Genomic DNA, 27,745 nt, shown 5'->3' on the forward strand with positions numbered 1-27,745 from the left:
TACGGCAGGCTTTGGGACCAGAACATGAAAGCATTCCCCAGGGAACCATTCAAAATAAGTACATGGTTCAAAATGGGACACTTTCTATTCTGAAATCCGGAGGAGGTCCACAGGAAGACAAAGCAATTTGTAGAAGATCACTGTTGTACATTCTTACATTGCTTCTTAGCTTCCTTAGTCCTTTCTCTGTGTTTCTGTCTTCTTACATAGCTGTATTCTATCTGTTATGTTGGGGATTCTACTATGGGCAGTTGGTCTGGTCAGCTGTGGGGAACTACTGCTCTGTGTCTTAACTTCCTAAAGTATTCTTAGTAACTTAATAAATACAACCTAACTACTAGAAGACGTGTCCTGCTACTTACCTAATTCCATTTACAACATTTGGCGACGCTTGAAGCTGACCAGACCAGAAGCAGACCAAAAGGAGAAGACCAGGAAGACCAGAGCAGTACCTCACACAAAAAAGAACCCACCTAACTGCGACAAGAAACCAGAAGGAAACTCTAAACGCAATTTACAAGGAAGAATCTATCAAAAAGTCGCAAGTTAGTACTGTGAAACGTGTGGAAAAAGCAACTGCAAGTTATCAAGATCTTTAAGCGCAACCGTGAGTAAAATCAAAATTTGATTAGAGACTCTGCCCCTGCAACAATCATTTAGAAGTAATTTTAAGTATTCTGGAAGACATCCTTAAGGCTGGGAATCTATCAAGATCTGGATATGGGCAACGTGTGAAATTAGCAAACGTTTTGTTAATGGTTTTCATATTTGTTGTTTGTAGGGGGGAAGATATGTTGTACATTCTTACATTGCTTCTTAGCTTCCTTAGTCCTTTCTCTGTGTTTCTGTCTTCTTACATAGCTGTATTCTATCTGTTGTGTTGGGGATTCTACTATGGGCAGTTGGTCTGGTCAGCTGTGGGGAACTACTGCTCTGTGTCTTAACTTCCTAACTTATTCTTAGTAACTTAATACAACCTAACTACTAGAAGACGTGTCCTGCTACTTACTTAATTCCATTTACAACAATCACCTCCATCACTTCAAGGATTATGTGCCACTTGAGGTCCTCCCTCAAAAGGTGGCCAAAGGCAGCCACTCTCATACTGAGGGAAACTGTCAGATGGTTGGTTAAAGGAAAAAGTCCTCATTGCTGCACCTTCTTCCATAGGCAACTATTCTCTCAATAAAGGGTCCGCAACCCCTCACCACACAGCCTCTTTACATAATGGACGGTGTTGTTGTTTTGAGAGAAGCTGAATGGTGATCACCGAGATGGTCTGACTCAGACCAAGGGTCCCACACCATCATGCCGTGCAAATGGGGATCCCAGCCAGTGCAGCAGAGTTCCGTGAACATTGCAGTATACAATTGTGGATTGATAAACAGAAAGACCTTCACATTGGAAAGGCCCATCCCACAATGCAAGTCTAAGTCGACTGACTAAAATATCTCCACCTGAGCCGGTTGGCGCCATTGGTGCTGGAGACACTACTATCACAGGCACCACTAGAGGGCCATTGTGTGCTATCTGGCACGCAGAACAAACAGTATACAGGAGGCTACAAGGTCAAGCAGACGTAAGACATGTGGGATCAGGAGATGCATCGGAGTCAGAAGATGCATCGGAGTCAGAAACTTCAAACTCATATCTCAAATATCTATCATCCCCTAGGTAGAAGAAAAGCCTTCAAGCGGGCCATGTTCAGCACCACAAACCCCTATGAAGGTCATACTCTGATTTGCAGTGAGGTGAGACTTTTGAGCTTTGATGGTAAAGCACAGGTCATGGAGAAAAGTGATCATGTGTCAAAGATGACCAGCAGCGGGGACTGAACCTTTATCTGCTTGTCGCTCAAATATGTAACTATATGGACTCTCAACCAGAGAAAACATGAGGCACGGTTGTCTGCAAGTGGACTTAAGCTACTGCTGATGAGCAAGGAGAATTGGAAAGTAGAACCCTGGTATCTCCCTTATTCAAAGCCAGCAAGACTTGGCTCAGACTGCATCAAATAGGGAAGAGACGCTAGTGCTCCTTTCGTCCAGAGATGCAACCTTCTTGGCCCCCTTGTTTTGGAAGGCAAAGAAAATTGCCTTCAGAATGGAGGTGACTGATGGAGACCCCACCCAGTGCAAGGATATCAGTACAACGGGAGGGGCAGGGGGGTAGGCAGAGCCCTTCGCAGATCAGCTGGATGACCCAGCAGTCTGATGTGATAGTCTTTTAAATGACAGAAAAGTGGAAAAACCTCCCACCACTGGAAGATGGTGGGGGGGGGAGCTCAGACAGGTTTTGAGACAGCAGAGCCTGCAGAGGAGAGAAGGAACTGGATTAGCTGCGGATGGAGATGGCACATTTTAGACTCAACCTTGCCATGAACAGAGGAGTAAATCTGCTGTGGTCTCTCTACCAGTTAAGAGTCTTGAGACTGCCAGGACTTGAAAGCTCTGGAATAGTCCCGGGATTTACTGCATTGCTGGTGAAACTGCCTCACTGGTTATTCCAGATCCAGCAAATGAGCTGCAGCCAGGGCTTCTTGAAGTGTTCCAGGGAATCGTCCTTCTCACCAAGCAAACCACTGGTCATTAGAGGCCAGGTCCATCAGAGTGTCTTGGATATCTCCTGAAAAGCCTGTGATACGTATCCAGGCATGAAGGCATAGGGTTAAAGCAGGGCTGATTAACTTGGTCACAGTATCCCTGAAATCCAAGTCATACTTCAGGATCAGCTTTGAAGCATCCAAGCCATCAGTTACAACATCAGAATGCAGCTTCTTTATGTGTTCTGGTCGGCTTACAATCACTGGCTTAGCCAATCCCCATAAGGTATGGACACAGCAACCTTGAAGGCATATAGCATTTGCCACATAGAGAGCAAGACTGCCTGAATTAAAAACATGTCGTCGCATGGTGCTCAGTCATTTAGACTCCCTGTCTGGAGAGATTCAATGTAATGGAAGGTGCCTAAATTTGGAGTATAAAGTATGAACCACCAGGCTTCTCCCGCGACCGTGTGAGGACAAAAATTTGGTGTAAGCCTAAGAAGGCCTATGGTGCCAGGAATTTTGTCTGTTCACCAGTCTGCCAGGGAAGTGCAAATGTAAGCCAGACAAACAGGTTCCAATAGAGAATCTCTAAGGAAAGTAAGAACGCTACAAATGACAAAGTAGAGTGCAAGAAGTCTGCCAAAATTTTAGGCTTGGTTCAGTGGAGGGCAAAGTCATGTCCCGCAGGAGAGAAGACATGGTATATTGTGTGTGTGCCTGCTGTGTGTTAAATTGCATGCATGAGTAGTGCATAGGCTATTAGGGATCCTTGGCCATGAAAAAAGCAACGGATCCGGGATGGGGCCCAACAGCTGAAACATGTTGACCTGTCTGATGTAGGAGCAATAATAACTCCCAAACATTTGCCCTATTTTTAATGATCTTGTTGGCCCCTCACCATAGAAGGTAATTTCCTAAGAGTTTTCTGCCATGATTCTTATAGTTCCTATTACTTTTTCAAAACCTCAAGGGCTTCCTGCAAACACAGGAAGCCTGCCCGCATTAGAGCATTCTTTGGGAAGCAAGGACAGCCAATGATGAAGCATGACACCGTCGAGGGTGAAGCCAGTCCTTGCGTTGGTTATAATATTCTGTAGTTCTCTCTTCAATCCTCTTGGGTCCTATCCATACTACGCAAGACAGGGAATCAGGGCCCCACTGCTTGGGCAATTCAAAAGCATGGGTCTTGTGAGTCCTGTCTCGTTTGCTTTTTGATTTGCTAGAGTAACATGGGAGGATGCAAAGTAGATAGCCACTTCTTCCTCTCATTCCCCTGCCTCATTCACCTTAGAGGGTCATAGGTTGGGTATCAGTGCCTATATGCCAGTGTGGTCAGGTCCAGTGTCTGAGACGCGCCTGAAGCAGTTGGGGAAATGTTTTCCTGACCTGTCTGACACGTGCAGTGTCCTTCTTCGCTGATGTAAACTTTATTAAACAAACAACAATGGCTGCTTGAAACTCAGGTGATTAGAACGGTAAACTTAATTCTACATTTAAAGAAAGATTTAAATAAATAGCTGGCTGTGTACGAGGCAAAGCAAGTTTAGACTTCGTGCCGCTTAAGATCAGTGGGATCAAGAGCATGAAAACATGAAGGAAACCACATAACTGAAATTGTTGGTGCTGACAAGTTATAAAAGTTAAACTAGTACTGCAAAAACAATGAAGAGGAATAAAGCACAAGCTAACAACTCTATTGTAAATTCTACTGATTACTAAAATTGAACAAACAAGTTTCAAAATGCTTTCAAAGACGTGGCATATGTATGCAAATTAGGTTCATTGGCAGGGCATTTTAAATATGCATTATTTTAGTAAAATTAATGTAGACCTACCTTAACAAATGTAACATTCGCGTGTTCTTTGGCTAACACAGCCATTACTTCGTTCATTTGAGAGCACTGAGGAGCCCATGGTGCCCAAAAATGGACAACTACAAGTGATCTAACAAAAAACAAAAATAAACAACGCTGTATTATAATAGTCTCAACAAACAATGTGCAAGAAAAGTATTTCGTTCAATCTTAAAAATAAAACCGACACTCAAACGTATGTAGAAAGTGCAGCCAAATGTGGTGTGCTTTCTATCTGCTGAGGGTAGGACTTCTTTCTTAAATCCCTCACTCTCTCTAGCTTTCCTATTTACTGGTATGTACATTGCTTTTGTTTTCTGTCAGTGGAAAGAACATTTTTAAAGACAAACAAAAAAACTACTTAAATGACTTATTGAGCAAAGAAAATCGGTACATCACACGGGATTAAATACTACTTCCTGTATTTGATGATAACCCCGACTGCTTCATAATCTTTTCAGAAGAGCAAAAATCACTCTAAAAAAGGAGTAAACAATTGTTATCCTTTGGTCACAACTCTCATGGATATGCAGAAGTGTTGACTTCCTTAAGGTATGCCAAGCTAAGAACGTAGACCCATGTAGGCCATGTAAGTAAAAACGTTTTTTTTTTTTTTTTTTTTTTAAAGAGTATGCTTATTTCCCTGCATTGTTCTCAAGCAGGATCTCTTACGGATTGTCTGATTTACCGGAAGGAAAACCCTTGGAAGTTTCTCGAGAGTTCCGGTGGTCATAATAGAGGGCAGTTTGCACTCTTACTTGTTGCACCTGTCCTCCAACAACTACCGTAATTTTTTGTGGTTAAGTTTGCTCAAACATGAGGCTTTCTTTGCGGTCAAATACTTCAGTTATGATGATAACACCTCACGTTGTTCATAGGTTTTGACATTCTTCCAAGGACCACATTCATTCCATATATTTTAGGCCCGGCCTAAGACGCGCTTGCACGGTTACCTGTGAGACACTTTGTTTCGATTTTATGTAGAGCTCACCTATTGTATTGGTTGACTATCGGTCTCACTTCCTTGCTTCACTTCTTACAGTGTTTCATCCCTCCCAAAGAGCATGGCCAAAGTACTGCTTATTTGCCCAGTGTATCCCTTTCACTGCTCTTCAGCAGTACTTTCTTTTTAGGTCTTGCCTGCGTTGCTGCGCATGCTCTGCACACTGGCGAGACATTTTGTGAGTAGGATTTCAGAAAAAGGCTTTATGCCACGCCCCTCATTTCCATTGGCTGGCGTCACCGTTTATGCTAAACAGTGGCCTGCAATTGGAAAGGAGGGTTTTATTTGGACGCCCTTACGCCTCCGATCCGACTGGGTCGCCCGCTTTGCTGCTATCACAAAGCACTTTCTTATCTTTATGGGGCCATGTGTTTCTAATTAGAAACAAATGGCCCCATAAAGACAAAAGATTGATGCTTGTTTTTTTGGTAGCCTAGCACAATAGTTCCCCGGTCTCCATGTTCAGAAGACCCCAAGCGCCCCCAGCAGGACAACACCATGGCCACCCACAGCGGAAACTTCCACTGAGACAGGCCGCTAAATTGAACCTAATTTGTGTATATCCTCAAATTTAAAGTTGCTTACTAATTGTTAAATTAATGTCTAGTATCTAGCGTTGTAGTTTATCTATACGGTTTAATGGACTTTGTCTCAAAATAAACCCCTCCTTCCTCCGCACAAACACATACACAGGGCTTGTGCGGCCTCTGTCTCTTTCCCTCGCAGAGACGCTCTCCTTCCCCCTATTGAGGTGCGATGCACATCCAGGCCATTGCGGCTACAGCTCTGCTTCCATTACTGACCAAGCCTCGCCCAAAGCGAAGGAGGTTTATGTCACAGACAGCTGTGTGCCTCCTGACTGGGCAATGCGAGACGGGACATATCTAACCAGAGAGTCAGGAGGAACGGGCAGGTAAAGCTGTGGCGGACAGGTAGGAAGCAATGTGGCGTGTCCTGCCTGAACTTCTGTCTCCACAAGTGCCCGGGCAAAAGGGGCTTTTTCATTTTCTGAGCTGCTGGCTCCTTTGTTTTCACTACACTTTATGTACAACATTTTTGATAGCACTGGTTCCGTCACCTTCTCTTCGCCCCATCACCCCACCTAACCCTCTCTTCGCGCTATCAGTGACATTCTTATCCTGTATGGCAGGCAGCCTTTGTAGCACGCTCACACAGGCCCCATGGTATGGACAGTGCCTTGCAGTAATGACAGCTGCACTCTTGGTGCTGCACAAAGCCTCACTACCGCAGTGTTCAGTGAAAGCTGCTAAACACACATTAGACAGTGCCTAGAGCAGTAACCAAATACACTGTGCAGTGGCAGCTACTCGGTTACAGTGTGCACTGCCAACTTACACACTGCATCAACGAGAGCGCTAATCACCAAGTACTGTGCTGCTGCTGGCTTCGAGGCACCTAGGTGTGTGCACACAATGTCACACAGACGCGGTCTTCCTCTCATCCCAATCTCTGCCCAATGGTCTTATCATCTTCTTCTCCATTTAAGTCTCTTCTCGCTATATCTCCTCCCTCTTGTGACACTCCTTGGGTTCATGTTTTCTTGTTAGTTTTTTTCTAGTTTTTTCTCGCTCTCCACAGTGCTTGAATCCGTGTCCCACCCTTCTGCTCCTTCCGTTGTCACCGTTTTCTCCCTTCCCCTCAAAAAATCCTCTCATCGTCCCTAACCCTCTCTTTGCTTCCTCGCCACACCTAACCCCTTCTTCACGCTCTCGCCCAATCTTCATTTTACATGTCTGAAAATCAAATAAGTCTCGCATTTACATGAGTTTATGCTATGGGTATTGTAAATGCATTATATTTATAGTGTTTAAACACAATAGGATTAATAAAAAACATTATCCTTTACAATGCCAATAACACAAACTTGTGTAAATGCAATGCAATAGGTCTGGCATTTACAAGACTTTAACTTCGTCGCTGCGGGGGTAATTCCCCCGCTGTGCTGGGGGGTAGGCGCCCAGCTGCTCATGAGCTACAGTTCTCCTGTGCTCATGACGAGCTCAGCTCGTCACAGGTGCATTGGCTCCGTGGAACGTTCAGCACAGCGGGGGAATTCTCCCCGCACCTGAGCGTTCCACGGGCCATGACGAGCTGAGCTAGTCATGAGCACCGGAGCACCGTGGCTCATGACGAGCTCAGCTCGTCATGAGCATGGAAGAGGTTAAATTATTGCCTTTGTAAATAACAATGGCTTTTATTTATGTTTTACAAAACAAAAACATTGTCATTTACAAAGTCAATAACTCAAACTAATGTCAAAGTGAGACCTATTGCATTGCAAATGCTGGTTTTAGTTGCAGCAGTACATGTGCTTGCAGGCCATCTGTCCCATTCACCCCTCGTTCCACTCTGCATTGCTGCTTGAGCGGTTTGTTTGCTTCTTGTCCCTTCCCACTACAGTTCTGTTACTTTCCCTCTTCCACTTTGCCCATGTTATTCATTTGCCCAGGTTATTCATTGGGCCAATCCAATAGGTCTCCTCTACTAGAGCTACTGGCTTTGTTAATGTTTTTAAGCCATGTTGAACAACAAGACAGCTGCTGTGCAGCATGCATGAAAGTGAAAAATAATTTAAAAAAAGCAGCACTATGATTGACGCGTCCAGTGCCGACCATGTCATAGCACTTTGCTTTCTTTTTCTTTCAGCTTAACAGCACAGCAGCCATGCTGCTGTGCCCAATAGCTAAAAACATTAAAGTAAATAACTCTGGCAATTGGTTTTGCCAATACTGGTTAGCTTGCTAACAGATTCTCTAAATGCAGGCACGGTTTGAGCAAATGGAGAATGATGCATTGATGCATTCCCATCCACAGAACTGAAGCTGCACTTCAAACATGATGTCAATTAACGCCAAACTCTGTCTAGAGCGGGTTCTTCTCCAATACAGAGGGGAGTTGCGAGGCGGTACAATTTGGACTGTCCCTTGTGCAGTGGGGCAGAGATTGATCTGCATATGTTTGGCACTGACCTGCAACGTCATCATCCCATTGTTTCATAGCCCTTACAAACAGTTCTACCAATGGGACTCAGTCCTAATCTGCAGTACCATTATCCCACTGTTTCAGACCCTAAGCCCTAATGAGCACCTTTGACTATGCTACTCAATCTTGTCCTGCAGCACCATCAACTTACAATTCCAAAAATAGAGCTCCCACAATCACCTCTTTAACCTCATGGGTGCTGCAGACGAGCTCGGCTCGTCATGAGGCACAGTGGAGCTGCACTCATGACGAGCTGAGCTCGTCACGGCCGTTGGAAAGTTCGCACGCGGGGGTAATTACCCCGCTGTGCTGAACGTTCTAAAAACGGGTGCGGCCGTGACGAGCTCAGCACGTCATGAGTGCAGCTCCGCTGTGCCTCATGACGAGCTCAGCTCGTCACCAGCACGGCGCCGCCGCGCGCAGACCCTCCTCCCCCCCGCACAGCGGGGGGAAAACACCCCGCAGCGAAGGGGTTAAATGTGTTCCAGTGATGATCTGTAGACCCTTCCACAGCATGTCAGTGTAAAACCCTTGCAAACAGCTCTGCCAAAGCACCTCAATGTTTCCTGGGCAAAGGCTCCTGCACATGTATATTCTAGGGGTCCCAGGTGTTATCTGGGCAAAGGAGTAGCAACCAGTAGGCCCATAAATGCTCAAGGGTGAAAATCCCAGGTTCCAGGGATTTTGTTGGTCAAATGGCAGGCACCTAGGACCGTGCAAGAGGGGCACCAAAGGATCCCCAGCAGTTTAGTTGAGAAAGCAGTTGCACCCAAGGACCCTATATGTGCTCCTCGAAAAAGGACGACTCATGTGCATCGTGAGCATAAAATATTTTATCCATTTCAGCGGCTCGTTATCCTCACTTTACCATGTGGCACGGGATCACCACAACATCTTCTTGCCGCCTGCTTACTGGGTACGATTTATGTCAATTTATTTAATTCCTTGGATCAGTTCTCTTAATAGAGAAGCAATAGAGGAGAATGGATGGCTCATGGACCCCTTACCATATCGTGTAACGGAGCTGTAAAAGAACAAGGACCTTGCTACTTACACAGGACACTCTTGCATAGCTTCCAAGTGTTGCAGCCCAATGCTTGAATAGTCCATACACTTTTTCCCTTTTGCATTGTGGGACTTGCCCATTCCTTCCTCAACAAGATCAGGACTACAAGTCCCAGAATCCAAAGGAGATCCGGGACTGAACTAGATACTCATGAACTTGAAGATCTTGAAAAATCTCTGCTCCTGGAGGGCATCTCATTTATAGAGGAGTAAAGGGTGTAAGCGCGTAATTTTAAGTCACCTCTCCTATTAGGCAATACAAACAAAGCAGAACACTGCGCTCCAGCCTTGCACCACAGATTATCATGGACACCTTACGATAAGAAACCTATGGAAGGAAATGCTTAGAAGCAGCCAAGCCCTGTAACTAGCTACCAATGAAGATTCGAAGCATTCAGGAGCATATTCACTTCAAAAGACCTTTATAAACCACCATTTCCAAGATCACTATACCAGCTCAAAAACCTGGCACAGTATTTGGAAAGATAATCACACCTTCAAATGCACTCTACAGTTTACAATCCACAGTTATGAAAAAATCCAACTGCACACTGCTTTATATATGCAGGTAAGCTAAGACAAAATGACATATGGTTACCAGAGTATTATACAGTAATGCCATTGCATATGTAACTCTCCTGGCCCACATTCACTTTCAGTGATTGGCGCTAACTGTAGCTAAATCCTCCTACACTCACATAAGACATTCAATGTGGATCATGTACATCACCAAGTACTGTACCAGCCTATAAACTAGCCATCACCAACTAAACAGGCATGCAATAACTGAAGAGATCTGTCACATACTGCTGGCCAATAGGAGGGCTCTAATTTAGTCCACCACTGATGGTCCCAACTAGCTACACATTGTGACTGCTTCTTTACATCTCGCAATGACATACAAGTATCGGATGATGGTGGCAAAGCATAACCCAGCAGGTCTCTCTACCATATTTCCCTCTGACCTTGCCTGCTCAGAACAAAAAAACTTTAAACAAAATATCAAGTTTGACAACCCAGTGCTGTAACCAGCTGAGTAGACCTTGAAAACAAGGAGAGGGGCTCTTTTAATCCGAAGGGATGGAGCACCCAAAATCAGTTTTGATAAAAAGAATTTACCCTTGGGATTTCTTAGTGATGACACTCAATCATACCACACATCCAGCTAATGGGACAACTCCAAAGGTCAAAATTATATAAAAAGTATATCAAAATTATTTTTTTAGCACAGCATATGCAATATTAATATTGATCAAAAGATCACAGTACATCCAATTCAATAAACATTTAAAAAACTCAATATTTCGTGTTATAGACACAATTATATATTACATATATGTTTTTATTGTTTTATAATTGTGTCTATAACACAAAATATTTCGTTTTTTTGTTTATTGAATTGGATGTACTGTGATCTTTTTGCATATGCTGTGCTAAAAAAATTGATATTCTTTTATATAACTTTGCCCTTTGAAGTTTGTAGTATATGGTTATTGTTTGAAATGACGCGCGTGAACGCACACGCGTCATTCGCAAACAATAAATATCGTGTAATGGTTTGAATGTGTGTATGTCGCGTGTTGTGTTCGCGTGCGGTGTTATGTAGATTTGTGCCGCGTGTCTGTATGTTGTTCTTTGAATGTTGCGGCGTGCATGCAGGTTTGAGTCGCGTCTGTGTTGTTGCTTGAATGTAAATGCCTTACTTAAATAGTGTTGCCGTGCGGTTAAACGGCATTCAATTTGTACGCTGTTACTTTCGGCTGCACATTAAAGGATCTGCTTACCGATTTAATCTGGATTCCGTTTCATTGTTTTCCTGGAGAGTTTATTTGGCTTTCATTACACTGGCGACGATCAGGAACACGTTTCCATGCGTGCAACGAGTACATTTTCAGAAGTTTTTTCACATTTTTCAACAAATCGTTTTCATTGGCTGTTTCACTCGGAAATTTTTACATTAGCATTTTCCATTGGATGCTTCACAATGTTTCTCATTGGATAATACAAAGAAGGATTTATAAGAGCTTCTTCTATTGGTTGCTGTTTGCTATCATCGTTTTTTGTTTTTTTTTAAAGGGAAACACTTTATTTCTTCAGTTTACTTGAGGATTGTGAACAAGTAGAATATATCTGCTTAGAGGAGTATTTACAAGAAGGAATTAACAGTGCCTAGAGGAGTATTTACAAGAAGGAAATTAACAGTAAGTGACATCTGTGATTCGCACACACTGTTGTAAGTCACAAACATTTCAATTGTAAAATATTTATTTATATTCATTGTTTAGATCGTTTATTCGTTAACTATGACTGGGATTCAACCCCCTCCTTCATTTTTGGCCAGTAAGGGTGATCCTCCTATTGAGTGGGACATTTGGGAACCTATGTTTTTGGCATACGTTGAAGTTTTAGAGGAAGAAGAATGTGGAGCAGAAAGGAAATTAGCTCTATTAAAGCACTGTCTTGGTGGAATAGCACTTAAAGAATTTAAAAGTCTACCTTCTTTAAGTGACACTTCTAATCTGGACGTATATCAGATTGCTACTAAGCAATTAGCTATTAGATATGGAAAAAAAATTAATATGGTCATGGAAAGATTTAAATTTTACTCAAGAAAACAACAAACAGGTGAGTCCATGGATAACTATGTATCTACATTGAGAGCATTAGCAGTCACATATGATTTTGAACATATTAATTATGATCAAGTTTTAAGAGATCAAATTCTTATGTGTACTAATAACAAAAAGATAAAACAACGATTATGGACAACTTCTGATATGACCTTAAATGCAGCAATTGAAATTGCAAAGTCAATACAACACTCTGAAAAATTTGTAGATGAAATACGTTCGCAGAGCAACAGTAAACCTGATATTCTAATTATAAATAAAGAAAATGAGAAATTTAAAGATTCAGGAAGATATGGGAAAACTATTAATACAAGGAATGATAACCAGTATAAAAATGAATACAGAAATAGATGGCAAAAACCTGATCAGAGAACAAATATGTGGCAAAGATCTGATCAAAGGATGAATACGTGGCAAAGAGCAGACTCAAGAACATACAATATGTACGGTTTTAGATGTGGTAGTAGTTACCATCTAGGAAATTCAAAATTATGTCCAGTACTGGACAAAGTATGTTCAAGATGTGAAAAAAAAGGGCATTTTTCAAAAGTTTGCAGATCAGCACCAAGGAGAGTCAGCTTAGTTCAAGATCAAGAACATGAAGGTTCAAGTGATTGTGAATTTGATGTGAATACTATAATGTGCATAACTAAGGAACCAAAAGTAAGGAAATTTCCTTCATGTGATATCACTGTTAATGGAGTTTCTACCAAGTATTTGTTGACTCTTGCTCATGGTACACAATCCTACCTGACACCTTATTTAAATCTAATTGGCCTAATGTTAATTTGATACAACCAGATATCACGCCAAGTGGATATACAGGCCATAAATTGCAACTTATTGGTTATTTCATTGCTGAACTCAAATTTAAAAACCACTCTACACATGGGAAGGTGTATATTACAAAATCTGGTGATTCATTATTAGGTTGGCCACACGCAGAACAATTGGGAATGAAACTTGATCCTAATGCTGACCCTCCTGTTTATTCTATTGATTCTGAACCAGGCAAAACTGTACAAAGTAAAACTGGAGAAGATTTGATTTCCAAAATTAAAGAGAAATTTCCAAAATTATTCTGTGATGTTTTAGGAAAATATAAAGGATTCGAACATCGGATAAAAGTACATGCGAATGCCTTGCCTGTCCGTCATAAAGTAAGGAATGTGCCTCTTTCTTATAGAGAAAAATTAAAAAAATTCTAAATGACATGTGTCAAAAGAAAATAATAGAACCCATTGAATCATCTCCATGGGTTTCACCCATTGTAATTTCGATCAAATCTGGGGGAGATCTTCGTGTATGCATAGATTTACGCAGTTTGAACAATGCAATTTGTGTGGACTCACATCCTTTACCCAATCTACACGAAATGGTTTCCACTTTAGATAATGCCAAGATATACTCGTGTCTAGATCTAGCAAGTGCGTATCATCAAGTGGTCCTGCATGAAGATTCAAAAGACTTAACTGCTTTTATTACACCTGAAGGGCTATACAGGTTTTGCAGGATGCCTTTTGGGTTAGCAAGTGCAGCTGCAGTTATTCAGAGGCTGGTGAAGGAGACACTAAGTGGATTAACTGGGGCAATTGCATTCCAAGATGACATTTTGGTCTTTGGGAAAGACATAATTGAACATGACAAGCACTTATTTAAAGTATTGAACGCCTTATCGGAGAAGGGTTTAACTCTACGTGCGTCCAAGTGCAAATTCAGGAGAGAAGAAGTAGAGTATCTTGGACATTGTATTAGTGCAAATGGCATTAGACCTAAAAATTCACATTTGGAAAACATTAGCAAAGCTCCTGTTCCTCAGAACAAAGAACAGTTAATTGCCTTTTTAGGTCTTGTTGAATTCTATGCAAAATTTATCCAGAACTATGCAAGTGTGATTGAACCTTTCAGGATGCTCCTGAAGAAGAATGCAAAATTTGAATGGACAGAAACTATGACGGAAACCTTCAATGCTGTAAAGTCAATGATTATTAAGGCACCCTGTCTCAAACCATTTGTGATTGGCAAGAAGTGTATTGTGACGGTTGATGCAAGTAATTGTGGTTTGGGTGCTGTGCTGATCCAAGAGGAATGGGGTAAAGAATGGATCGTATCATATGCCTCAAGAACGTTGAGAGAGTCTGAACGTCATTATTCTGTGATTGAAAGAGAACTTTTAGCATGTGTTTGGGGTGCTGAACATTTGACCTTTTTTGTGGGGAACGAAATTCATTATTAAAACTGATCACAAGCCTTTGGTACATATATTATCACCAGGTGGAGGACGTACACTTTCTTCTAGGTTAGCTAGGCTTTCATCTAGGTTACAAAATTTTCAGTATTCTTTGGAATACATTCCTGGAAAATCAAATGTTCATGCTGATTGCATGTCAAGGCTTCCATTGGCATGCAGGGATTCTGATGTGGTTGACAAGGATGAATTATTATTTATTTTTATAGAGCGCGATAGTCACCCGGAGGTATCCCAGCGCTAAAGAACCCTAATTAACCAGATCTGAGGAGCGGGAGAAGCAGAATGCGAAATGGCACATGTTTATAATGATGTTAATTTAGTGTTTGGAGAAAATTCAATAGTAGAAGAAGAGACATGGAATGAAGAAATGAACAAAGACTTAGAACTCAAAGAAGTTAAGGAATATGTGTTGAAAGGGTGGCCTGAAGGAAGGAACTTTACAGGAGGTTTAATGAGTTATCATAAAATTAAGGATGAATTAGCAATAGAAAATGGCATCCTATTAAGGAATGATAAATTTATTCCACCCTTTGGTCTTAGGAAAAGATTTTTGGATTTGGCTCATGTGGGGCATTTTGGAATATCAGTTACTAGAAGACGTTTAAAGAACAATTTCTGGTGGCCGGGTATTGATTATTTTGTTGAGCAACAGGTAAAACTGTGTGAATTGTGTGCTAGAAGTGATAAAACATCTAAGGTTTTACCCAGTGTACCACAACCTGTTGAATTACCTGCATCACCATGGAATAAGATTGGCATTGATATTATTGGACCATTTGGTGTTTTACCACAACAACATTCTTTTGGTATAGTACTTATAGATTATTTTTCAAAATGGCCAGAGATAAAGACGGTCAAGGAAGTTACTAGTGATGTTATTATACAGTTTATGGATGAAGTTTTCTGCAGAGAGGGTATTCCTCAAGAAGTAGTAACGGATAATGGTCCACAGTTTGTCAGTAAGCAAATGGAAATGTATTTTAGTAGATGTGGCATTTTTCACAGAAGAATAGCAGTATTCCATCCCGAAGCAAATGGTCAAATAGAGAGATTCAATAGAGTAGTCAAGGAGGCTATCCAATTAGCTGTCAAAGGTGGGTTGTGCTGGAACAAAGCATTACAGTCCATGCTGTTATCATATAGGACTGCTCCCAATGCCATTACTTTGCTATCTCCTTTTGAGATGTTGAGAGGGCGTAAACCCAGCACTAATTTGGTTCCTTGGTGGTTAAAGAACAAGGACAGTAGTCGAATTGATTTTGCAGAAGTTGATTTTGGAGAAATTCGCAAGAAAGTTGATGTTTATAAGGAAAAAATGAAGAAGGATCTGTCAAAAGTGGAAACAAGGAGTTGTGTGCCTGTTCGTGTGGGTGATTTTGTGAGATTAAAAAAAGGTAGTTATGTACATAAAGGACTAGCGAAGTGGTCTGATCCTGTTAAGGTTGTTGAAGTATTTAAGTAAGCTGTAAGGGTATTTGATGGAAGTGTTTGGCATTTTAGCAGAGTTTCAAAATATAACATCAGCAAAGAATTTTCTGAAGATGATTCATCTAATGTGGTTTCGGATGAGGATGACTCATTTAATGTATTTTTGGATGTTGACGCAAATGATTCAAAGTCATCTGAATCACCTACTGCTTCCACCAATTGTGGTTCCAACACGCAAGAGTTACTGAGAAGTTCAAGGTATCGCAGAATCCCATCAAGGTTCAATGACTGTTCTTTCTTAAAAAAAAAAAAGAGGGAGGTGTGTAGTATATGGTTATTGTTTGAAATGACGCTCGTGAACGCACGCGCGTCATTCGCAAACAATAAATATTGTGTAATGGTTTGAATGTGTGTATGTCGCGTGTTGTGTTCGCGTGCAGTGTGTATGTAGATTTGTGCCGCGTGTCTGTATGTTGTTCTTTGAATGTTGCGGCGTGCATGCAGGTTTGAGTCGCGTGTCTGTGTTGTTGCTTGAATGTAAATGCCTTACTTAAATAGTGTTGCCATGCGGTTAAACGGCATTCACTTTGTACGCTGTTACTTTCGGCTGCACATTAAAGGATCTGCTTACCGATTTAATCTGGATTCCGTTTCATTGTTTTCCTGGAGAGTTTATTTGGCTTTCATTACAAAGTTGTCCCATTAGCTGGATGTGTGGATGTCTGGTATGATTGAATGTCATCACTAAGAAATCCCAAGGGTAAATTATTTTTATCAAAACCAGCTGAGTAGGCACTGATCATAAGAAAAATACAAAGAAACATACAAAGATGTGCAGAGAGGCTCTAAGATGCCAACTTATAGAAAAAAAACACATCTTACATGAAATCTGTAGGAATTGCCATCTTGTGTGTGGTGTACACCCAGATTTCTGCCTTGACTGTTTTAGCTGGCTGTAGAACTCTGTGCACTTTATCCCTGCTATCCAGTACTAAAGTGTGTGTGCTCCTCTTTTCAACATGATGAAATTGTATACTCTTAATTGGTATATTTAATTACAAATAAGTCCCTAATATATGGTTTGAAATGTAGCCAGGACCTGCAAGTTAAACGTTACTAGTGGACTGCAGCACCTATTGTGCCATTTAATACAATGATTAAAACACAGTTTCAGGACTACCACTGAACCCTGATTGTGACAGTTTTAACATTGAAATTTGCCCCATCAAACTCTTTTGATAGGTCAAAACCTCCCTCAACCATATATCACACATGGAGAGAAAAACACAAAGACAACATCAGTCCAACCACATACTCTACCTGCTGTAGCTTGTTGCCCATGTAGGCAAGCGCTTCAGTGCCGCACATAGAGGTACTAGGCGCTATATAAATGCTACAATACACATCTTGAAGGATTCAGACAAGCTAAAAATACGTCTCAGAGTGATTACCAAAGGTAAGCTCAAGTGCAGGATTTCACCCATCACTTTTTCTACTGTGCATCTCAAGTCTACCATCATCTCTCCACTTTGTACTTCACTGCTTACCTCTGAAACCTGGGTTTTACTCTGCCTACCTTAACTTTAACACCTGGCCATGGAACAACTGTCGTCTACCCACAACATGACTATATTCTACAACGTATCTGTTAATTGTAAGCTATTAAGGACATAATCCCAGACTTGTAAACTGTGCAGCTGGCAAAGAATGCTTAGTTCTACTAACTGATGCTTGAACAGTGTGGTGAGCGTGAGTTAACTCAGTACTACACATGTATTCAGGATCTTTTAAACATTACGAAACAATCAAATATTGAAGAACACTAGCCAGAGCTCCCTTATTTATAATTTGCAGCAATTAACAGAGTTCTAACAAAATTAGGTATCTCCGCCTGATAGTGAATCCAACTGGGCACCATGGAACCGGATAGTTGTACGAACCGTTATCTGGCATTGAAGAGGTTAAAAGCGCCACAATTAGGAAACGCCCCAAAAATACTGACTGGGCCAGTTCCAAGAATTGTGCAACGGTTGTATTTATAGAATAAGCTATTTTAAACAAAAGACTGTACAGCAACGAAAAACAGAAGGAATGCAGCACATTTCTTTATAAATCTGCAGGTGCCGTACCAGGCCAGCTTACCATAACAGATGCGGCTATGATGACAAAGAATGATGAGGGGGACCTCACAGGGTCGTTGAGATGACATTGGGATATGGAGCCTCGCACCTCTAGGTCACTTGCTCCCGTCCAAAGCAGTTTGGCAATGACAAAGTTATTACAGTTATTCTGTAACATGTCAAATGCGCTGTCAGCAAAGACCAATTAGTACCGGACAGGAGCAGGCTCGCGCAGCTCAAGCATCACAACGGATATATCGGCAGGGAGGCCAGCGCGTGGATGACCCTGGAACTAGTTCTGTCTTCTACGTGAAGGTTATCCCAATGGGGCTCAAGAATATTGATGGCCGTGTTCGAATACTCGCTCTGCCATAGCCCAGGCGCCTTTTAAATGAGTGGAGGAGCATGCAGTCTGAGGTGCCGTTATATCAACCCCAAACACTGCATTGTTACAAGAAATACCAATAAACTACTACGCTGTCAAAGCAGCTCCAACGGCGCAGAGCACGACAAATTAGCAAACAAGTAAAATGTAAGCAGAGAGAATGAACAAAGTATATCTAATTGTTCTGTTCCAATTGTTAGAACAATCGATCTCATTAAAATCCTTTCATGTCAAGTAGCGCTCGCATGCTGTATTGATTGTCTTGGTTTCTCTACTCGTTGGAATGAGGTATTTCTCGCACGTTTTTCTACTTCGTCATATGTTGTGGTTTATAATGCATGAGCTTGTAGGCTAGGGCAACTACGTATTAATTGTCTCATTACGTAATGTGACCTCGTGCGAGTTAAACTGACAGCACTTCGCAGCAGAGTAAGGGTTACAAAACAAGCCTGTTTAGAAAGTCTTAAGGGCATTCTTGTTTAAAGCACGGCCATTAAAAGTGCTTGAAATGAGAAAACCACCCATCGCACATAAGACAGTTCAGGGTAGGAGACAGCCTTTAGACAAGCGACTACTGACATAAATGAAGGAATGGTTTGCAAGATAAACTGTCTCCATGTCCTTTAGCTACCGGGTGCGTGGTCGGCGAGTACAGAAAACGTAAAATGTGTAGTTTTTGTTTTAAACTGGATGGGGTATTTAGCAGGGGCGGCTGGTGACATTTGAAAGTGGTGAGGCGTAAATACTGCACTGTGACGAGCGCGCAGCGAGTGAGGCCCAACCACCTATGGGGGATTCGGGGGTTCTCCCACGAGAACATTTTGAAAAAAGAGTGGGCAGATGGTGCATTCTTAAGCACATTTGAGAAAGAGGTATCTTGGCCAATACATCTCTGGGAGTAGCCAGACAAGTCTCTTTGCACTTGCACAGATACATCTCTCTCCCTGCATTCGCATAGGCACAGGCACAGTCACCCTGCACTCATAGACCCATTACTCACCCTTCCCTGACATCACTAAGCCAGCATTTACCCAACCACATCACTCACTCTGGACTCACACAGGCACACTGCTCAACCTGCGCTTACACAGACATCACAGATCCTGCACAGTCACAGACATCACTCACACAGGCACACTGCTGACCCTGCGCTCACACAGACATCACAGATCCTGCACAGTCACAGACATCACTCACACAGGCACACTGCTCACCCTGCGCTCACACAGACATCACAGATCCTGCACAGTCACAGACATCACTCACACAGGCACACTGCTGACCCTGCGCTCACACAGACATCCCTCGCCCTTCAATGCACTTCACTCAATAGGTTTCATGTCTTTCAGGCTGTCTAGGCCCGACATTGCCTGGTGACAGACTCCAGTACATAACACCACGTCAGCTGGGGCCTCTGAGCAGCTGGGGGTGCTCAGCACAGACCCAAGAATGCAAGCAGCACCCCTCACAGACACTGGTGTTATTGTAGGCTGTTCGTCACTGCAACACATTAAAAACAATTGTAATTAACAATACCAATAGCTCACACTTTCCTAATGCGAGACCTATTGCATTGCAAATGCTTGTTGTTACAAGGAATGTATCCATTCTAACCTAAAAAATCCTGAAAAGGGGGGGGGGGGGGGGGGGGGGGGGAGCCTAGCACGGGACCAAGATGGTCGCGTGATTGTGTAGCTCCGTAAGACCCGTTCCTCCAATTGTCTATCCTGTCAATTATCCTGTGACCTGAGGACCTCATTCGATGGGAGAATAGTATTGCTGTGCCCTGGTGAAATTGCGGCTCGAAAGGTGCAATTCTACCCTCCCGGATCGTCGTCTGAAGTTTTGGGCCTTCCAGTCGCCGGAGCCGCGGATTGTTGTGACAATCGTGGCCGGACACTAATGCGACAATAACGGCTGTGTCGACCGGAAGTGGTGCCTCCTCCTGGAACTGCTACCAGGAATTATCCCCAACGACTAGGCGTTCTGAGGGTGCCCTCTCTGTACTAATCGACTGCTTTGGTTTTGATTTCGGAGTGAGGAGGAAGTGGGAAGTGTTGCCAGTGGTGTGAATTTGTGCGACATCACCCGGTTGCTTGAGGCCTTCCTGATCACCCTCCATGGCGGCGAGATCGGAGATCGAGAAACCTCCCTCTAAAGGTGGGAGAGCACAGAGAGCTGTTCAGTCCAATAAACTGGACAGATATACGTTGCCCAAGGCATCTCCGAGTGACCAGAGGCAGCACCCCGCGACCGGACCTCCCTCCCAAAGTGGCAGCTCCGAGCCTTCTCTGAAAGACATAATAGATGTCGTCACTAGGATTGAGGCTTCACTGGGGACTAGAATGGATGCGCTTGATACAAAATTGGACTCGGTTAAGATTGACGTTAACCTTTTGCGCACGGATCATGCCAAGACTAGTGAAAAAGTGAAGTCCCTAGACATTAGAACAACTAGCCTGGTGGACGACATCACTGAAGTACAGAGAGAGGGCCAGGCCTTGCAAGCGGCACGAGAGGAGACCAGATGGCTGCTTGATGACTAGGAGGGCCGTAATCGGCACAACAACGTTCACATCCTAGGAGTACCGGAAAAGGCGGAAGATCGTGCGTCTGATCTATTTGTGGAAGATTTGATTCTCAACCACCTGAAGCCTAAAGGACTCAGCAAGTTTTTCACGGTGGAGAGGGAGTATAGGGTCCCGGGCGGGCCGCCGAAAATGGGGGCGCCAGCTAGACCCATGATTGAGAGGGTCCTAAATTATCGGGACGTCATACTCCAGGCCTCACGGACGGACGGCCCGCTGCGGTACGAAAATACCACTGTGTCCTTCCTTCCGGACTTTACGCAAGCTGTGCAGAGTTTCCTCCAAGTCAAGCGGAGGATGAGAGACAAAAATGAAATACTCTATGCTATATCCAGCTAAGCTGAGAGTCAAAGCGAATGGGAAGACCTGGTTCTTTGATAATGCGAAGGTGGCATCGGACTGGCTGGACACTTTGATGACTGATGGTGCTGAAGACCGGCGACAAGAGGCTGAGGATGAGCGGCAGGGCCCGAAATGAGAGACTTCCGCACTGATCGATTTACTTGATCATTGGACACGGGGGTGGATATATCCCTTTCTTATTGTGTAACAGTACTGCTTTGGGCTATTATGCTTGTTCCCAGGACATGATTCATAGGGGGGAATGGGTTTGGGGCTATGCGGCAGGCGCCTCCTCTTCTTACTTTTAGTTACCATTGTTGGGCGGGGCGACAGGCACACTGCGAGTTGGGGTTGAGGCGTTGTCCTGATGCAGGGGTGCAGGGTGGGGGGAGGAGTTGTGAGTGTGGGGGGAGAGTTGTTTCTTTCTTTGTGGTTTCAGTTTCGTTTTGAAATGCATTGGGTGTTAGCAGATGTGAATGTACGGCCATGGAGTGGAGTGAATGTCTTGCTCTAATCATGGGTCGGGGATCCGGGTGTTGAGTTGGAACGTGAATGGTTTGGGAGACAAAATCAAGAGAGGTATGGTTAGTCAGCTTATTAGGAGTCATTCACCGGAGGTGGTACTTCTCCAGGAGACGCATCTTGTGGGTAACCGTTGCATGGCCCTTCACAGAGGTGGATATAAACTGATAGCACAAGCGGGGTTCACAACAGGCTCCAGGAGAGTTGGAATCTTGGTGAAGAAGGCCTTCCCATTGGAAGTTCAGGCTACGTGGTCCGATCAGCGGGGCAGATATGTGGGTGTCTCTGGGAGGATGGGGGGTAAAGTTGTCACCTTTCTCTCTATCTATGTTCCCCCGGGCCTCCAATCTGAAACCTTTAAGGATCTTGCCAAGGTTTTTATCACGTTCCCACTTGGTCTCCTAGTTCTGGGTGGTGACTTTAACGCCGTGGTTGATGGTAGTTTAGATCGTACCCCGCCGAGATTGCTTCCTCCATCGCGTCAGTGGCTCCCCGAATTCTTGTATTCTTTGGGTTTGGTCGATGTGTGGCGTCTTTTGAATCCTGCCTTACGGAGCTATACTCCTCTTTCGGCGGCACACGGCTCTATGTCGCGGCTCAACTATGTTCTGTTGCCGGCAGCTATGGCAGACACCATCAGGGAGGCGCGTCATTTGGGTAGGGGTGTCTCCGATCACTCCTCTGTTTGCGTTAGAGTTGAGATGGGACAGCCCACGGTGGGTAGAGTTGCGCCTATTAACGCCTGGCACCTTCGTGACCCCGTCATTAGAAAGGAGATATGCAGGGCTTCGGAACAGTATTTTCAGCATAATAAGGGCACTGTGGATTCCGCCCAGACGCTGTGGGAGGCTTATAAAGTTGTTCTACGTGGTGAGGCCTTGTCTCTCATTGCGGGTAAGAAAAGGAGGCGTTTGGCGGAGATCAATATGGTTGAAGCTGAGGTTATCGATTTGGAAGAGCAGGTTGCTAGTGGTACTTCTGTTGAGAATCAGCATCAGTTACACCTCAAGCAGGACGAGTACCATAGGCCGTCTAGGGAAACGGCGGTGACGCAGCACGATGATGTCCAGAGTAGGATTCATGAGCTGGCAAGCTCATAGCGTGGCTGGAGCGTGGAGAGCGTGCCTCTCGGTTGGTGCCGGAGCTTGAGAGTGACGGTCCTGAGGCTCTCACGGACCCTCAGATGATCGCGGATTCCTTTGGTAGCTACTATAAGGGTGTTTATGCACCCTCCGACGCATATACTGGCGCAGAACAAGCTGAGATAATCAGAGATATTATTATGCCTAGTTTGTCGGAGGAAGATCGTAAATTTATGGACTCCGATATTACTGATGACGAAATACCGGGAGCCATCAAGAGCATTAACTCTGGGAAGGCGACGGGCCCTAATGGCATTCCGATTGAGCTTTATAAATTGAATGCTTATAAAACTGCACCCTTTCTTAAAGCCATGTTTATTGAAAGTAAAGAGTCTGGTTGCCTCCCCTACGATCAGCGGATTGCGAATATCGTCGTTATCCACAAGCCAGGTAAGCCCCGAACCTCCCCCGCTTCCTATAGACCCATCTCGTTGCTCAACGCGGAACCCAAGATTTTAGCCAAAATACTGGCGATCAGGTTGGTCAAGGTGATTTCCACTTGGATACACCAGGATCAGTCAGGCTTTATGCCGCGTCGCTACACCGCGTTGAATCTTCGGCGTTTACACGGAGTGCTAGGTAGGGCCAGTGATTTGTTGCAACCTGCTGTGTTGGCATCCTTAGACGCCACCATGGCCTTTGATCGGGTTGAATGGTCGTACCTATTCGCGGTGTTGGAGAAACTGGGTTTCGGACCAGAGTTTGTAGGATGGGTGCGCCTGCTATACTCTGCCCCATTGGCTCGCGTCGTGGTTAACCATTGTCAATCTGATGATTTTGCACTGGAGAGAGGGACGCGGCAGGGATGTCCTCTATCGCCCCTCCGGTTTGCGTTGGCGCTGGAGCCTTTGGCGGCTTGGGTCAGATGGGATAGATCGGTGCGTGGGCTGCGATGGTCCTCAGAGTGGGAAGATAAGATTACGCTTTATGCCGACGACTTGCTTCCCTATCTCACTTCGCCTAGGTTCTCGTTGCTTGTCTTCCTCGACATTCTTAGAGTGTTTGGTGAATACTCGGGATTTGCTATTAACTGGGCGAAGTCTGTTTTGTTAGTTTTGTCGGGAGACCCGCCGGTGATTCCACAGACCTGCCCTCTTCAAATTGCTACAACGGGCTTTGTGTATCTGGGAATTTATATTGCCTTGGACACCAGGTCAAGGTACGTAGAGAACTTGTTGCCCCCACTGGTTAGATTACGTACTGATGTTGAGCGTTGGAAAGCGTTGCCTCTGTCTCTCCTGGGCAGAGCGGTATTATTTAAAATGTTGGCGCTTCCTCGGTTTCTATATGCCCTCCAAAATGCTATGGACCCCGTGCCCGCTAAATACTTCAAGGAGATAGAGGCGCTTCAGAGGCGGCTTCTATGGGATGGTAGACCCCACATCGCCTATGCTAAACTCACCTTGGCCTGGTATGATGGAGGTATCGGGCTTCCCGATTTGACGAAATATTATTGGGCCTCCATACTAGCGGCTATTAACCAGATAGTGTACGGCTTGCCCGGTGACCCTGGGTACGCTATGGATCGTAGTCAGTCGCCCGGGGCAGATTTCCTTCGGGCCTTGTATAATCGACCGGGACGATTCTCGCTTGCGGGTCCCACTCCGCATGCGGTGAAGGTTTGGCATGCAGCTAACAGGAGTCTGGGATGGGAAGGGAGACCGACTTTCGCGACCCCGCTCTTTAGCTCCGCCAAATTGGGCAATCTGTGGACCACCAAAGGATTTGACAAGTGGGAGTTGATTGGTATTGGTCAGATTAAGGATGTTTGGGGGAAAAGGGGAAGTACTGTCCTTTGAGGCGCTCCAGCAGCGACATCACCTCCATAGTAATGAGCGGTTTCGCTACCTGCAGGTCAGGCATGCCCTCCTCTCCCATGTGTTACCGGGTGACACCCTCCCTGAAGCCTCCCCTCTTGAAGATCGAGTGTTGGATGGGCATATACCAGAGAAAACTATCTCCTTGATTTATCGAAAATTGATCAATCACATGGAAGACCCCTTTGGGCCTCTTAGGGAGGCGTGGGTTGCTGATGGATTGGAGATGGACGATGAGGACTGGGTTGAGGCTGTGTCCTCCCCTAGGGTGGTGGCGATACAGATGAGGTTGCACCTGGTGCAATTAAAGATTCTACATAGATCATATGTCACAGGTCCAGGTCTGGTGAGGATGGGATGGAGTACGAATGGTGTATGCAAGAGAGGCTGTGGAGAGATCGCGACGTTTATGCACATACTGTAGCACTGCGATAGCGTTCAGAGTTATTGGCGCGCCACTCATGATACGCTGAAGGAGGTCCTGGGCTGTGAGGTGCGACTGGAAGCGCGCAGATGTCTTTTGAACATTTGGGAACCCACGGACCTTAACCAATACTTAAAGCAATGGGTTACTCTGGCCTGTATGATTGCGAAGCGCAATATAGCACAGCTCTGGGGAGCCACTCAATCGCCACAGCGCACCAAATGGGACCAAGATTTGGACTGGTGTATGTTCAGAGAGCGTGCGGTGTATGTGGTAAGGGGCTGCCCTGAAAAGTGGATTAAGGTTTGGGGGCCGTGGAATGATGAACGTGGCGACATTTGTGCTCCCCCGGCCGGGCGGTCGGATTTGGACACTCAGGACTCCCCGTGATTCAAAATGTTATTTCATTCTGTGTAACAGTTTGTTTGCGAGACTTCCTCTGCTCAGAGCAATACAGAAATAATGTTGATGCCTTCCCAATGCATTTGTTATCTTTTGTTTCATTGTTTATTATATCTTAATAAAAAGAAATATAAAAAATAAAAAAAATCCTGAGAAGTCCTACAAAGAAAGCAAGTCAGCAGAAATTAAGAACACAGTAATTTCTCACAGGACAAAAATGAAGGCCTTTGAGTAAATACTGCTAACTTAAGACATTAAATTACTAATGCACATAGGTGCGTGGGTACTTAACCTTATATGATGCTTAGTCGTTTCAATTTATACAGCATAAGTCACACAATAAGCAATAAAACGTATGACAACTGTGCCTAGGAACTACACTGAAAGTACATACATGTAACATTAATGTATACATTGAGTAATAATGACCATTTAAGCTATTCTAATATCCTCTGCACCTAAGGAGCATTTAAAGCTAAGAACGACATTTCGAGCAGTTATAATGGCAATGCTGAACACATTTTATGAATCGTGTGAAAGGCTGCAACAATGATAGAAAGAGGATGGTTTAAAAAGTAAACAACACATTGCAGTGTTTCACTTCTCAATATGAATGTTTTACGATTGTAATTCCTTTTAGCTGTAGCAAAGCATATCTGATGTTATTAATACATGGCAGTCCCCTTTATTAATCAACATCGGGAAAATGTTTACTAAATGATTTTCATTAAGAGCATCTTGTCACAGTAAATGGTTCTACGCGCGTTAAGATAAGAGGCACTAGCGCTGAAGCTTTTCTGCTTTGACTTTTAACTGAACAGGAAAATACTGATTTTTTTACGGTGTCCTTGTAGCAATTTTAACGTAATTCAATTGCTGTGAGCTTTCCTTTGCATTTGTACCGCCCTTACCTGCATCTCTGACACCCGCCGACAACCGCCAACTCCCTGGTCCACCACGGGTTTTCCCGGTTGTCGTGGAGGGAGCGAATGCGGCAGATTCAGTCCAGTCCGGGTTAGAGGGCAGGGAGCGGGGCTACTCAGCAACAATATTTAGTGGATACATGGAGGCGACGCACAGCGGACGCGCACAGCGGGCGCGCCGGCAGCGCGCCTGAGGCTAGCCCATCTGCGCCCGAACGGGGCCAGGGGCCATATCCCCTGCGCTAAATTATAAGGCTTCTCGTATATATTCCCATGAAGATCTTAGTAGGCTCTGCCCTAATCGTCAACAGAACTGTGCGTAGCTGACATTGGAGAATCTGTCTCTCCCTTGCCCCAACTGCAATTGTTCCTTCTCCTCTAGACCTCAAACTCATGTATCTGACACCACGGTACATAACGATTCTACTTACATTCGGTGTACAAAAAGCAACCACTTACTTAAGATTTCTTGTTTTTTAGCACAGACTGCAGGTCTCTGCCAAAACATAATGAAGACATTTTCGACCTACTTAGAAACTCCCAGCCGGATGCCATCTTCCTGATGGAAACTTGGCTTAATGCCAGCTCAGGACCGGACATTGCTATAGCAATACCTCAGAATTACAAGATCCTTATGATGGATCGGGCGAATAAAATAGGAGGCGGCATTGGAATCATATTCAAAAAGGATTTTATTTGCAAATGGGAGGAGCTCCCGCACAATAATTGCGAAGCAGGCCTTTTCAAACTTTCTCTTACACCTCAATTTACTTTCTCTGGGTTGTTGATCTACCGCCCCCGGGTTCAGCAGGAGCCTGGGCGGCGGCACGGCCTGATTTAATTGCCCCCTTTTTACTTGATGCCACCAATTTCTCGATTTTAGGAGACTTAAATGTACATCTCGATGACCAGAACTGTCCCATTAGCCCTACGCTAATTTCAGACCTAGCTGCTCTGAATATGTCTCTATGCAATTCCGGCCCCACGCATAAAGCAGGACACTTTCTGGAACCTATCTTTTCCTACTTAAATAATATTACATGCGAATCAACATCACCTCTACTTTGGTAGGATTATTATTTAGTTAGCTTTAAGCTTAAACAGGTGGTGAGACAGGAGTCATCATTCGCCATAGCTGATGCAATTTGGTCCAGAAATTGGAGAAAACTTAATATGGATCATTTAAATGGCCATCTGCTAGACTCTTGACCAGATTTAAAGTCAGTCAGTACCACGGACACGGATACCATTCACAACTGGCTCACCGCGTCTGTTCACACTCTTATTCCGTTAACGAAA

At 44.1% G+C, this 27,745-nt stretch overlaps 1 protein-coding gene across 1 annotated transcript in view; it reads right to left on the reverse strand.

Moving 5' to 3' along the window:
• GLRX3 (glutaredoxin 3) overlaps positions 1–27,745 on the reverse strand; it is a 251,731-nt gene that overhangs the window by 193,636 nt on the left and 30,350 nt on the right. Inside the window, exon 2 of the mRNA XM_086922549.1 lies at positions 4,384–4,492. Within this exon, the coding sequence (XP_086778675.1) occupies positions 4,384–4,492 (109 nt within the window). The remainder of the gene's footprint in view (positions 1–4,383; positions 4,493–27,745) is intronic.

The sequence above is a fragment of the Lissotriton vulgaris genome, chromosome 5, assembly GCF_964263255.1.
Source record: "Lissotriton vulgaris chromosome 5, aLisVul1.2, whole genome shotgun sequence".
Taxonomy (NCBI): Eukaryota; Metazoa; Chordata; class Amphibia; order Caudata; family Salamandridae; genus Lissotriton; species Lissotriton vulgaris.